At 40.7% G+C, this 12,834-nt stretch overlaps 1 protein-coding gene across 3 annotated transcripts in view; it reads left to right on the forward strand.

Annotated features, from left to right (window-relative positions):
- The first annotated feature begins 2,715 nt into the window (after window positions 1-2,715).
- Window positions 2,716-12,834, forward strand: part of FSIP1 (fibrous sheath interacting protein 1) — a 206,485-nt gene continuing 196,366 nt past the window's right edge. For all 3 annotated transcript variants that reach the window (XM_053224182.1, XM_053224185.1, XM_053224184.1), the window contains exons 1-2: window positions 2,716-3,044; window positions 8,334-8,466. In XM_053224182.1, the coding sequence (XP_053080157.1) occupies window positions 2,800-3,044; window positions 8,334-8,466 (378 nt within the window). In that variant the 5' untranslated portion in view covers window positions 2,716-2,799. The remainder of the gene's footprint in view (window positions 3,045-8,333; window positions 8,467-12,834) is intronic.

The raw sequence follows: 12,834 nt of genomic DNA on the forward strand, positions 1-12,834 counted from the left end.
TTTATGAAATCTCCTCAGGTGATTCGAATGCAGTAGAGTTAAGAATGGTAAAACTAGTCCCCATTTGGGGCACCTGGGTGGCTCAGTCGGTTAAGCATCCAGCTGGCTCAGGTCATGATCTCGAGGTGCGTGAGTTCAAGCCCTGAGTCCGGCTCTGTGCTGACAGCTCACAGTCTGGAGTTTGGTTCAGATTCTGTATCTCCCTCTCTCTCTGCCCCTCCCCCACTGGCACTCAGTCTCTCTTTCTCTCTCTCTCTCTCAAAAAAAAAAAAAGCATACAAAAAATTTAAAGCAACAGAAAAACTAGTCCACATTTCTCAAATGAGGAAATTATGGCCCACGAAAGGTTAACAGATTAACCCAAGATAACCCAGCTATTTAGTATCAGAATACAAATGATGTCATCTCTCCTCTTTATATAAAAAAACAACAAATGAACAAAACTAAACAGAGTCAAGGGAACAGAGGATAGGGAATGTGGAGCTGGGGATTATTATTTTATATAGGGTGGTCAGGAAAGAACTGCCTGAGGAAGCAGGCTCTATTCCTGAGGGAATAGAGGAAGTGAGCCATGTGGATAGCTGGGCAACTGTATTCCTGGCAGAGGAAGCAGAGGGCTGGAGTGTGTTTGAGTGTGTGTGTGCGCATGCACGTGGTGGGGGTTGGGGGAGTGGTGGGTGGTTATTCCATCTTGGAGGAACAACAACAAAAAAATAGTGTTCCAAATTCCCAACATATTGATCTTTGGGATGCAGAAACAAGAAATCAAAATTTCCAGCAATTCTCGAAGCCTTAAGTTATTCTTAAAATATTTTCAACCTTCTTCATATTCTTGTTATCATGCTATCTGAATCATTTTTATAAAAGTGTCTATAAGTGGCTACAAGAACTGTAGCCTATAGCAAGTATTCAAATACTGGAGAACACAGAGAACATGATTGGGTACCATTTGAATAACCTAACATACAAGTCTTCAAGTGAGGTTAACAGCACTTTGCAGAATCATAGGGTGGGAATTGCCAATTGAAGGACTCATTTTTGAGTCAAAACTTGCTATTTCTTGGAACACAATTCATAGAATTTGTATAAAATATACCATGAATATCAACTAACTAATATTTATTTTATTTGCAAGAATGACTCAGCAGCAGACAGGGCCGGGAACACACATGTGGAAAATGGCACCAGTTCCACGCAAGACTGACATATCAGATTGTGACACGCTCCGATCCAGGTTCTGAGCATGTTGACCTTAACTTCTGACACACTGCTCACAGTTCCTGCTTTTGGTTTCACCTTGACCTCAGTGGATTTCTTCAGCAACATTTCTATGTTGATTGATAAACTTTAATTTTCATAGGAGAATTAGAATATACTTCTTCTAATTTCTCAACTTTTTTTTTTTAATTTGGAAAAAATACACATTTGCTGAAAAAAGCTGGGAAGAAATTCCTGCGCGGAAACACTAACAAGGACAGTGACGCTAGAGCTAAGCTTACCAGGGAGAGGATGGTAGGACTGGAAGTTTGAGAGAAAACATAGAGCCTGGTCATTTAGGACCTGTGGGCATTGTAAAGACTGCATGAAGCAGAGGAGCCACAGAGTGTCCTGAGCGGAGGAGTAACATGGTCTGCCTTTGGATTTGAAAGCATCATTCAGGCTGTGGTTTGAAAGTAGTAGAGGCAAGGAAAGTTAGGAAGAAGGTTGTTGCAAAAATCTAGGTGAGAGGTGCTGGCAGCATGGACCAGTATGGAAGCACAGAAGGTGGTGAGCAGTAGTTAGACTCCGGATGTATTTTAGATGTAAAGCTGGTAGGGTTTATAACAAATCGATTGTAGCATCAGTCAGTGGATGGAGGAATAGAAACTGAGGATGACTTCAAGGTGTTTTGGTCTGAGCCTGGCAGGAAGGAGTTACCATTTACTGAGATAGATAAGAGAGTGGCGTGGTAGTGGGTGTGATCGTGGAGAGGTTTGTTTTTTGACATGTTACGTTTGAGATGCTTCTTACATCCAAGTGGAGATGTCATATAGTCAGTTAGATAAACGTGCGGAGTTCAGGGGAGAAGTCCGGGTTGGAGATAGAAACGCAGGATTTAGTACTATATAGATGGCATTTACCGCCAGGTTTTAAACCCAGCACTGCCCTAGATTGTAGCTGGGGTTCCCTGACCAACTCACTTTACCTTTGTCTATTTGCTTCACTGAAAAACACTCAAAGAATACACATGCTACCTACCTAAAGTTAACAAGGCTGTGTATGGAGAAATGCCTTGTAAACTGTAAAGTGCTGTCCATACTAGAAAGCAGAAATTTGATGGTGCTGGGGATGAAGAAAATCAGTTTGGGAACCCACGGAAATAGTCTTTATGCGCCGAAGATGAGAGAATCCCCCCTCCCCCCCAAGAAAGTGCAAATAAAAATCATTACTAGTTTGGACTGTAGCCCAACTTTGCAAAACTAGTATTTTTTATTTAAATGAAATCCAAAATTTAGCAAGAACTTCACGTAATCTTTTTGGGTTGCACGACAATCTTGTGAGGAATTACTGTCATTCCCATTTTACAGAGGAGGAAACTGAGCTCAGGGAGGATGCCAGACCTACAGAGCATCATACTAATGGTAGACAGCCACATAAGCATCCAGACATCCTCCTTCCGAGTTCAAAGTGAATACGAACGATCCACTCCCCAGCCACACTGTCCTCGGATAGGCGGAGGAAACAGCAAGACTGCCCCAGCTCCCGGGACTCCCCTCAGCTTTCCTCGCCGCCCTTGGCCCCCCCACATCTCATTCCCGCATGGTACAGCCCTTTTCTCTTATCGCGATACCGGAAGCTTCGTGCTTCTGGTTGCCAGGGGAACAGCGTCCCTGGAGGCAGGAGGGCTTTGGACGCACAGCTCCTTCCCCTTCCAGAAAAGCTGTGGTGACGCGAAAGAACCCTCCCCTTTGGGGGACAGGGGGTGACGCTGTCCGCCGGTGCGCTTCTGCGCCCGTCAATGCTTTGCTGTCTGGTGACTGGCTCCCAGAGTTTCCGCTGCGAAGGTAAGGCACCGCACCTGTTAGGACACCACCTTTAACGCCGTGCGACTGGCGGAAGAGTGAGCGAGGCTGTGTCGTGTCAGGGACAGCCCCTGGGCTGTCAGGGCGAGGGGCAGGGCCAATGAGAGGGCGGGGCGGAGTCGTGTCCGGCTGCTGGGCCCGGAGACTGGCTGTTAGCGCGAGGGGGCAGGGCCAGCAGGGGGGCGGGCTCAGCCGGGCTGGGCGGGGCCTACGGGGGCCACCCCACGGCGACCCAAGCATTTGCCTCCACGAAGACTGTGTCTCCAGGATTTCCTGGAGCCTGCTGCAAACTTTTCCTGACCTTAGGACCTCGTATCAAGGACTCCCCCTGTCCTGTGCCTTCTGTTCCTTAAGAGCTAAAAGTTATGGGGCACCTGGATGGCTCAGTCTGCTTAACGTCCAACTTTGACTCACGTCTTGATCTCAGGATCAGAAGTTCGAGCACCACATTGGGCTCTGTGCTGACAGCTCAGAGCCTAGAGCCTGCTTCAGATTCTATGTCTCTGTCTCTCTCTCTGCCCCTCCCCCTGGTCATGCTCTGTCTAAGAAATAAATAAACATTAAAAAAATTAAACGTTATAATCAAAACCAATCGCCAGTCATTTAAAATAGACCTCAAATAGCAAAGGATATATATAGGCATGCTACAGGGGAAGAAAAGGTGACCAGTAAACACTTGACTGAAGCCTTGTCTGGTAATTAAAGAAATGTAAATCAAATTCACAGATACCTTTGACACTTAGATTGACCCCAGGCCAGAATGGGGAAAGAGGAACTTTCATCATACCCTGTTGGTAGTAGTGTAATTTGGTACAGCCTTTTTGGTGGACAGTGTGGCAACCTACCAAAATTTGAAACACAAGAATTCTTTGACTCAGCATAGTTTATCTTCTGGGTATGTAAATGTAACTAAAGAAAGATTCGTACAAAGGGGTTAACTTAAAATTGTGTGTGTGCCATTTGTGTGTGTGTGTGTGTGTGTGTGTGTGTGTGTGTGTGTTGGGGAGGAGTAGGTAGGTAAAAAGGATAGGTTTGCATATGCCTAAAAAAAAAAAGTGAGACCCCCCCCCTCACCTCCCGATCTATTCCAAGTGGTTCTTGGGGTGAGGAACATTTTGACTTCATTTTTTTTCATGTTTCTTTATTTGAGAGAGAGAGAGAAAGTGCGCGCATTCACGAGCAGGGGAGGGGCAGGGAGAGAGGGAGACAGAGAATCCCAAGCAGGCTCCCCGCTGTCAGTGTGGAGTTCGTTGAGGGGCTCCATCTCACACACTGTTGGGATCATGACCTGAACTCAAATCAGGAGTGGGTGGTTTAACTGACTGAGCCATGCAGGTGCCCAGGAAATTTTTGACTTTAAAAAGTTTTGTATTCTGGGGCGCTTGGGTGGCTCAGTCGGTTGTGTGCAAGACTTGTCTTCGGCTCAGGTCATGATCCCGTGGTTTGTGGGTTCAACCCTGCATCTGGCTCTGAGCTAACAGCGCAGAGCCTGCTTGGGATTCAGTTTCCCTCTCTTTCTGCCCCTCCCCTACTTGTTCTTTATCTCTTTCAAAAGAAATTTAAAAAAAAACTTAAAAATAAGTTTTATATTCTTCTATATTATTTGACTTTTTCCTTCGCATGGGCAAGTCTTTCTTACATCATAATTGTATAAAGTAAAAAAAAAAAAACCTAACAAAATAATTTTTAGACATTAAAATCATGAAAATAAGTATAATTCCACTTAAAGCCTGGCTATTTATTATTTCTAAACAGAGGAGGATTCATTTTCTTTCAGTTCTTCCTTTCATCCAAAAGTAGCAAATTATGGCAGCCATGTGTCCCCATTTTGGTTTTAAATGATCCTTGGTGGTTGCATTTCTCACAAGCCTGTATGAAAAGGTTTAAATTAATCTTGTTTGAAATGAATGTTATAAAAAGTTGGTGCGTGGCAGTAGTGATTTGTTACAATTTAGAATCTGGTCATATATCAGCCCGTTAAAGGAATATCATGAAGTGAATCATATATATTTTTTTAATTTTTTTAACGTTTATTTATTCTTGAGACAGAGAGAGACAGAGCATGAACAGGGGAGGGGCAGAGAGAGAGGGAGACACAGAATCTGAAGCAGGCTTCAGGCTCTGAGCTGTCAGCACAGAGCCCGACGCGGGTCTCGAACTCACTGACCGCGAGATCATGACCTGAGCTGAAGTCGGACGCTTAACTGACGGAGCCACCTAGGCGCCCCGAAGTGAATCATATTTTATTTTTGAAATATCTTTAATGCAGTAAGAAAATGCTCATCTTATGATGTTAAGTGAGAAACATAATATGAGTCCAATTTTGGTGGAAACATATAGAGGAAAAATGGAAAAGAAATATGCTAATGATGTTAACTCAGAGTGGTGAATATTGGGTGATTTTTATTTATTTTTGAATACACTTTAATATGTTCTAGAAATTTTCCTACAATAAATAATTATGAATTCAAGATCTACTTAGTAGAGAATCTGAAAATACAGATAAGCCAAAGGTAAAATAAAAGACCAAGAACATCCATGAATCCGCAAATCCATAAGAACCCACCTCTGTTCAGTCCTTGACTTGTGATCATCTATCAGGTCCTTTTCTGTGTATTCCTTTAATTAGAGAATCGGACATCTCTCTCCTCTCTTTCCTTCCTTCCTCCCTCTTTCTTCCTTCCTTCTTCTTTCTTTCTTCCTCCCTTTCTCTTTCTTTCTTTCTTTCTTTCTTTCTTTCTTTCTTTCTTTCTTTCTTTCTTTCTTTCTTTCTTTCTTTCTTTCTTTCTTTTCTTAATTCCTTGTTTATGTCCTTAACTAGTTTTCTATTGAAATATTTCTTTTTCTTACTGATTGGTAAGAGTTCTTTAAGTATGTAAATTCATTAACCTTTTGTGTATTATCTGTGTTGCATATAATTTCCCCAGTTTCTCTGGTGCTTTTTAATTTACTTTAGAGTTCTTTTTAGTTTGTTTGTTTTCCATTCAAGAGCATTCAATGTTATGTAATCAAAACTATTAGTCTCTTCCTTTTTAATTTACACTCTTATGTTTAATAAGTCATTAACTTATTATTACATGAATTATCTTTATGTTTCCTTCTACTCCCTTTGGGATTTCTTATTTTACATTTATTTTTTATTTAAAAAATCAATTTTTACTTTTACTAAAGTGGTATAGTAAAAAATGGCAAACTCTGCTATGACATTTACAAAGGAAGAAAAGAGAAGCAATTCCTAGTCTTACTCTCCAGAAGCAACCATTATGAACTTGTAAATATTATGTTTATTTGACGATTGCTTGGCTTTGTCAGTTTTTGGATGTTCTCTTTGATTTCCTATCATGACAGATTAGATATTTTATACTTCCTCTCCTTTTGCATATTCCTCCCTACATACACTCAATGTAGGTAAGGCACAGTATTTGGTTAAATCAACATTTAGTGCTTCTGTAATAAGTATTTATCGTTTGATTACTTTGTCTGACAACGCTTTATTTTTCTTGTGGAGTTTCTATGGGGCTACTGTGCTTTCTTCTTTAACACTCAAGCACATCTTTAAGATCCTAATTCAACGCCCCTCCTCCACTACGTTTTTCTACACGGGCGAAGTCCTAAGGTTGTTCAGTTATATACCCACCCATCCTGGGAACTGTATTTTGTTTAATTTATTATTTTCCGGAGCAAACATAATAGAACAAACCTCTTACTAAAGCAAACTGCAAGGTTTCTGGAGCCTTGTCGCTGATCCATGTCATTGACGGTTCCCTGTGCTTCTATTCCCCTTCCTGACAGGTATTATCCTGGCTCTGCAAATGCTTCCATCTCATTGCTCCCTCTGTAAGCTACAATAAGTCTCCCTTGACAGGCTGCTTATGGCATTTACAAGGCATTTGGCCTTTTGGTGACTTATGCTTTTTGATTGTGACGTGATGGGCCAGGGTGATCCGTCATCCCACAATAATAATGTCAGCGCCTTCCTGAGTGAGCCCAAATCCTTTTGCAGAGTTTGAATAATGTGGAGATCAATGCCTTTTTCATTTGCTAAGATGGAAAGAGTTGACCTGCTGATCCCTTAAGCGTCAGCTTTGGCACACTGAATGGCTGGAGGCCAAATCATATTATCCCTCTGTGTGCTTTGGAGGAACATCAGGTTGTTTCTGTTTGTGCTTCCTCCTGTGTCCAAAACTTCCCTGGGCTCTTCCTCTGCTGTTCAAAGAAAGAAAGGGAGATGAATTATTTTGTAGGGTACAAAAAGGACATTGTTACACTTGCTTGGGCCAGAGGCCCAATTGCCTTTCCTCTTTCTGTTATGAGAGAAATGGTTTAATTCATAATTAGAAGGTTAGTGAAATTATGCAATTTACGGAAGGATTGTTGGAAGATCTGTTTACGTGTACAGTTAAGTATGACAAGCCAGAATCTGGAATTCTCTCTATTTCTTCCATTTTCTCGGCATGCGTGATACCCCACCATTCCTGAGCAAATCTGAAACGGTCCTGATCAAATGCACAGTTTGGAAGGATCAGTGTGCCTGCACTGCCCTTGTTCTCCTACTAGTTTAAGCCACCCTGCCTAATAATTCCTGCTTCAGAAAACAGCACTGGGAATAGGGAGCCACAGTGATGACAAGCCTGTGGATGGTGTCACACAAAAAATAGAAATTGGCAATGTGTGTGGCCAGATAATAAGTGTCTGTCCTCTGTCAGAGAAAGTAGGTTTTTTTCTCTTGTTTCCGAGGGCGAGGTAGAATCATGGGTTTTAAAAGTGGAGGATTGATAGGAAAAGAGCAGTGACCTGGAGGTAGGTACTCCATAAAAATGTGGCACCAAAGGGGAGAGGAGAGATCAGAGCTGAGAGGAAAACCTAGGCTGAAAGGTGAGCTAGAACAGGAAGCGCTAGTAAAATAAGGTAGGCGAAACCAGAAAAAAGTTGAGGTTTTATCGAATCATTACGATGAAGCGTGAATCTAGGTTGAGGGGCATGGTGCTCCCTGAGTATCTTCTCAGGCCAAGGACAAAGTAAATGTTTCTTTCTGAGACACAGGAAGCCATTGAGATAGCAGTCTGTATTCTTTTGTCCAACATCCTGGGTAGAATGTTTTTCACCTAGTAACATAAAACCTGTGGCCACAGACATCTTTTGATGAAATTAGGGTAGTATGACTTTGGTAGCAACGTAATCCTTATTAACAAAGGTTCTGAGTTAATTGCGCATTAGCACTAATGAAACATACATATAAGATAACTTGCTTTAATTTTTTGTTTGTTTCAGGATATCAATGGATATTATAAAGGGGAACTTAGATGGGATTTCAAAACCAGCCTCAAGTTCGAGAACGCGTCCTGGGAGTAGAGGTTCAAATGCTTCTTTGGAGGTGCTCTCACCAGAACCAACATCCTTTATGGTAGTTTGCTATTTAGAAATGATGTTAAGTCCTTCTCCTGAACTCTAGCAATTGATAAACCAAGGCTGTAGTTAACATCCCATCTAAAGGATCTTCTTTAAATTATTATTATTATTATTTAATGTTTATTTTTGAGAGAGAGAGAGAGAGAGAGACAGACAGACAGACAGACAGAGCATGATCTGGGGAGGGGGCAGAGAGAGAGGGAGACACAGAATCTGAAGCAGGGTCCAGGCTCCAAGCTGTCAGCACAGAGCCTGACTCGGGTCTTGAACCCACGAACTGTGAGATCATGACTTGAGCCGAAGTTGGTCATTTAACCAACTGAGCCACCCAGGCGCCCCTAAAGGATCCTTTTTAGAGGGTGTGTTCTGGGAACACTCACAGATTTCTTCTTGGATTTTACTTTAGGCCATTTAATGTGAAAATTCTGTGTCTTTCTTTACCTCCTGCTCCCCCTCCTTCTTTTATTTTTCTTTGGAGTGTGGCTTATTTGTTCACAGTTATGCTTTGTTAATGCTCATCTGTAAGCTTTTTTCCTTTTTTTTTTCATAAGAAATCTTTGTATTCCAGGAGTGCCTGGGTGGCTCAGTCGGTTAAGCGTCCGACTTTGGCTCAGGTCATGATCTCACGGTTTGTGAGTTTGAGCCCTGCGTTGGGCTCTGTGCTGACAGCTCAGAACCTGGAGCCTGCTTTGGATTCTGTGTCTCCCTCGCTCTCAGCCCCTCCCCCACTTGTGCTCTGTCTCTCTCTGTCTCTCAAAAATAAATAAATGTAAAAAAAAAAATTAAAAAGAAGAAATCTTTGTATTCCAATATCTACTGTGCCAACATTGACTCTTAATATGAAGATGGTTCAGTAATTTTATTTTTTAATTTTAATTTTTTTTACACAACAAAAACATATTTTTTCATGGTTCTAGGAGTCCAAGATCCAGGTGCCAAGAGGTTAGGTTTCTCCTGGGGCCTCTCTCCTTGACTTGCAGATGGTCAGCTTCTCTCTTATCCTCACAGGGCCTTTTTCTCCATGCTCCCATACTCCTGGTGTTTTTTCTTCTACTTATAAGGACACCAGTCTTATTGGATCCGGGTCCTATCCTTTTTTTTTTTTTTTCTTTTCAAATTTTTATTTAAATTCTAGTTAGTTAGGGGTACCTGGGTGGCTCAGTCTGACAGCTCAGAACCTGGAGCCTGCTTCGGATTCTATGTCTCCTTCTCTCTCTGCCCCTCCTCTACTCATGCTCTGTCTCTGTCTCTCTCAAAAATAAATAAACATTAAAAAAATTTAAAAAATTCTAGTTAACGTACTGTGCAATATTGGTTTCAGGAGTAGAATTCAATGATTCATGACCTACGTATAACATCCAGGCATTCATCGTAAGTGCCCTCCTTAATACCCATCACCCATCTAGCCCAACCCCCACCTACCTCCCTCCATAAACCCTCAGTTTGTTCTCTATCTTTAAGAGTCTCTTATGGTTTGTTTCCCTCTCTTCCCCCACCTCCATATCTTCATTTGTTTTGTTTCTTAAATTCCACATATGAGTGAAATTATATGGTATTTGTCTTTGAGTGACTTATTTCACTTAGCAAAATACACTCTAGCTCCACTCATGTCGTTGCAAATGGCAAGATTTGCCATTCTTGTTGATGGCTGTGTAATATTCCATTGTATATATATACCACATCTTCTTTATCCCTTCATCAAGTGATGGACATTCGGGTTCTCTCCATAACAAATGTTATTAGTGCTGCTAATAACATTTGTTCTCTCCATAGTTTGACTATTGTCAAACATCTGTATTTTTGTATCCTTTGGGTAAATATTTAGTAGTACAATTTCTGGATCATAGGGTAATTCTATTTTTAACTTTTTAAGGAAACTTCCCACTGTTTGTCAGAGTGGCTGAACTAGTTTGCATTCCCACCAACAGTGCAAGAGGGTTCCTCTTTCTCCACCTCCTCGACAACACCTGTTATTTCTTGTGTCGTTAAGTTTAGCTATTCTGACAGGTGTGAGGTGATATCTCATTGTGGTTTTGATTTGTGTTTCTCTGATGATGAGTGATGTTGAGCATCTTTTCATGTATCTGTTAGCCATCTGGATGTCTTCTTTGGAAAAGTATCTATTCATGTCTTCTGCCCATTTCTTAACTAGATTATTGGTTTTTAGGTATTGAGTTTGATAAGTTCTTTATAGATTTTGGATACTAACCAAAAAGTTTCAGTGATTTAAAAAGTATAGTTCGGGTTAAAGACCATGTAATGTATATTCAGTCGGTACCTTACCTGGCCATGATTTCCTTTTCTTTTCTTTAGTGGTTTATTTTTCTTTTCTTAAAATATCTAAACTTGATGTTTTTTTTTTTTAAGAATCAGTTTTTCATCTGCAATGTGGTACTAGTTTTAAGCTTGTGGTAAACAAAAATTTGAAACGTTATGGTAAAAAAAATCTTTGCAGGCTCATGAATCCACACTCATTTATTCTTTTGATTTATGGACCAGACTCTACCTTACGAAACTCTTAAAGCATTTGTTATGATTTAGTGCAGGAACTAGAGACCACTCTAGGCATTTCCAGCAGATAGGGATTAAATAATAGAAATTCAGTTTCTCAAAATCAGTGGAAGGCCAGCATCGGTGGAGGGCCAGCGGGAAAGGGAATCATGGGAGGAAACTTCTCTTGGATTGTTAGTTCCTAGGTCACACCTCCATGGCTGTAATCCAGAGATCAGAAAGCTTCTGCCTCTGACGCTGCCACAAGTCCCTCAGAACCACAAAACTGGTGACTGGACATACGGAGATGGCAGCCTTTGAGATTTCTTGCCACCTTCCTATCAGGAGCTTGGGAAGATGGCTTCTCCCTCACGTCTGCAGTCTAAATATTGTGCAGATATCTCAAACTGGATGATTCTAACATGCATCCAGAACCACAGGTGGCTTGTTAAAATACGATTTCTAGCTGAGCTCTCTGTTTTGTTTCATCTAATCCTGCATCATTACTGTGGGTTAACGCTTGTTAGTTGTGTAATATTTCTTGATATCTGGTAGGATGGGTCTCTCCATCTTATTCTTTTCTAGAACTGTCTTAGCTATTCTTGGCCTTTTTGTTCTTTTTGTATTTTAGATTGGTTTTTCAGGCCTTGCAAACATTACTCTTGGACTTTTGACTGAAATTACTTTGAATTTATAGATGAATTTGGAGACAGTTTGTGACTTTGCGATATTAAATCTTAACTATTAACATTGTATCTCGTTGATTTTTGTTTCTAATTTAAAATTTTTATACACTGTAAAATTTATTCTTTTTCAGTGTATAGTTCTGAGTTTGGCAAATGTGTAGAGTGATACCATCACAATCAAGATATAGGACAGTTTCCATCACCCCTCAAAAATTCCTTCATGCTACCTACCTCTTTGCCTCTACTCAATCTGCCTTCCTCTTAATCCTGGAAACCCCTGATCTGTTCTTTGTACCTATTGTTTTTCCTTTTCCAGAAAATCATATGAATGGAATTAAAAAGTATGCAGCTTTTGAGTCTGGCTTTTGTTTATTGGCACAATGCATTTGAGACTCCTCTATTGTTATATATATCAATTGTTACTCCTTTTTTATTGACGATTAGTGTTCCATTGTGTGGATATACCACAGTTGGTTTACACATTCACATGTTGAGCAACATTTGGGTTGTTTGCAGGTTCTGGTGATTATGAATAAAGCTGCTATTAATATTTGTATACTGAATTTTTTTTATTTAAAAACTTTTTAAATGTTTATTTTTGAGAGAGAGAGAGAGAGAGAGAGAGAGAGAGAATGGGGGAGGGGCAGCGAGAGAGGGAGACACAGAATTCCAAGCAGGCTCCAGGCTCTGAGTTGTCAGCACAGAGCCCCGCACCGGGCTCAAACTCAGGAACCATGAGATCATGACCTGTGCTGAAGTCGGACGTTTAACCAACTGAGCCATCCAGGTGCTCTGAATTTTTTTTTTTTTACTATGGGAGAGTAGGTTTTTATTTCTCTTGGGTAAATACCTGGGAGTTGGATTTCTGGGTTGTATGGTAGGTATATGTTTAACTATAAGAAATTGCAAAATTGTTTTCTATTCCCATGAGAAATATAGGAGCATTCCAGCTGCTCTGGATCCTCACAGAAGTTGATATTGTTAGTTTTTTTAAAAAGCTATTCTAATAGGCATATGGTAGTATCTCATTGTGGTTTTAACTCCCATCTTCCTGGTGACTAATAATGATAAATGAGCTTTCAGGTGCTTATTTGTAACGCACGTATCTTTTTTGGAAAAGGTATTGTATTTTTTCTTTTTTTGCCTAACTTTCAAACTTGTCTTTGTCTTCTTATTGTTAACTTTTG

The sequence above is a fragment of the Acinonyx jubatus genome, chromosome B3 (assembly GCF_027475565.1).
Source record: "Acinonyx jubatus isolate Ajub_Pintada_27869175 chromosome B3, VMU_Ajub_asm_v1.0, whole genome shotgun sequence".
In the NCBI taxonomy this organism is placed as follows: Eukaryota; Metazoa; Chordata; class Mammalia; order Carnivora; family Felidae; genus Acinonyx; species Acinonyx jubatus.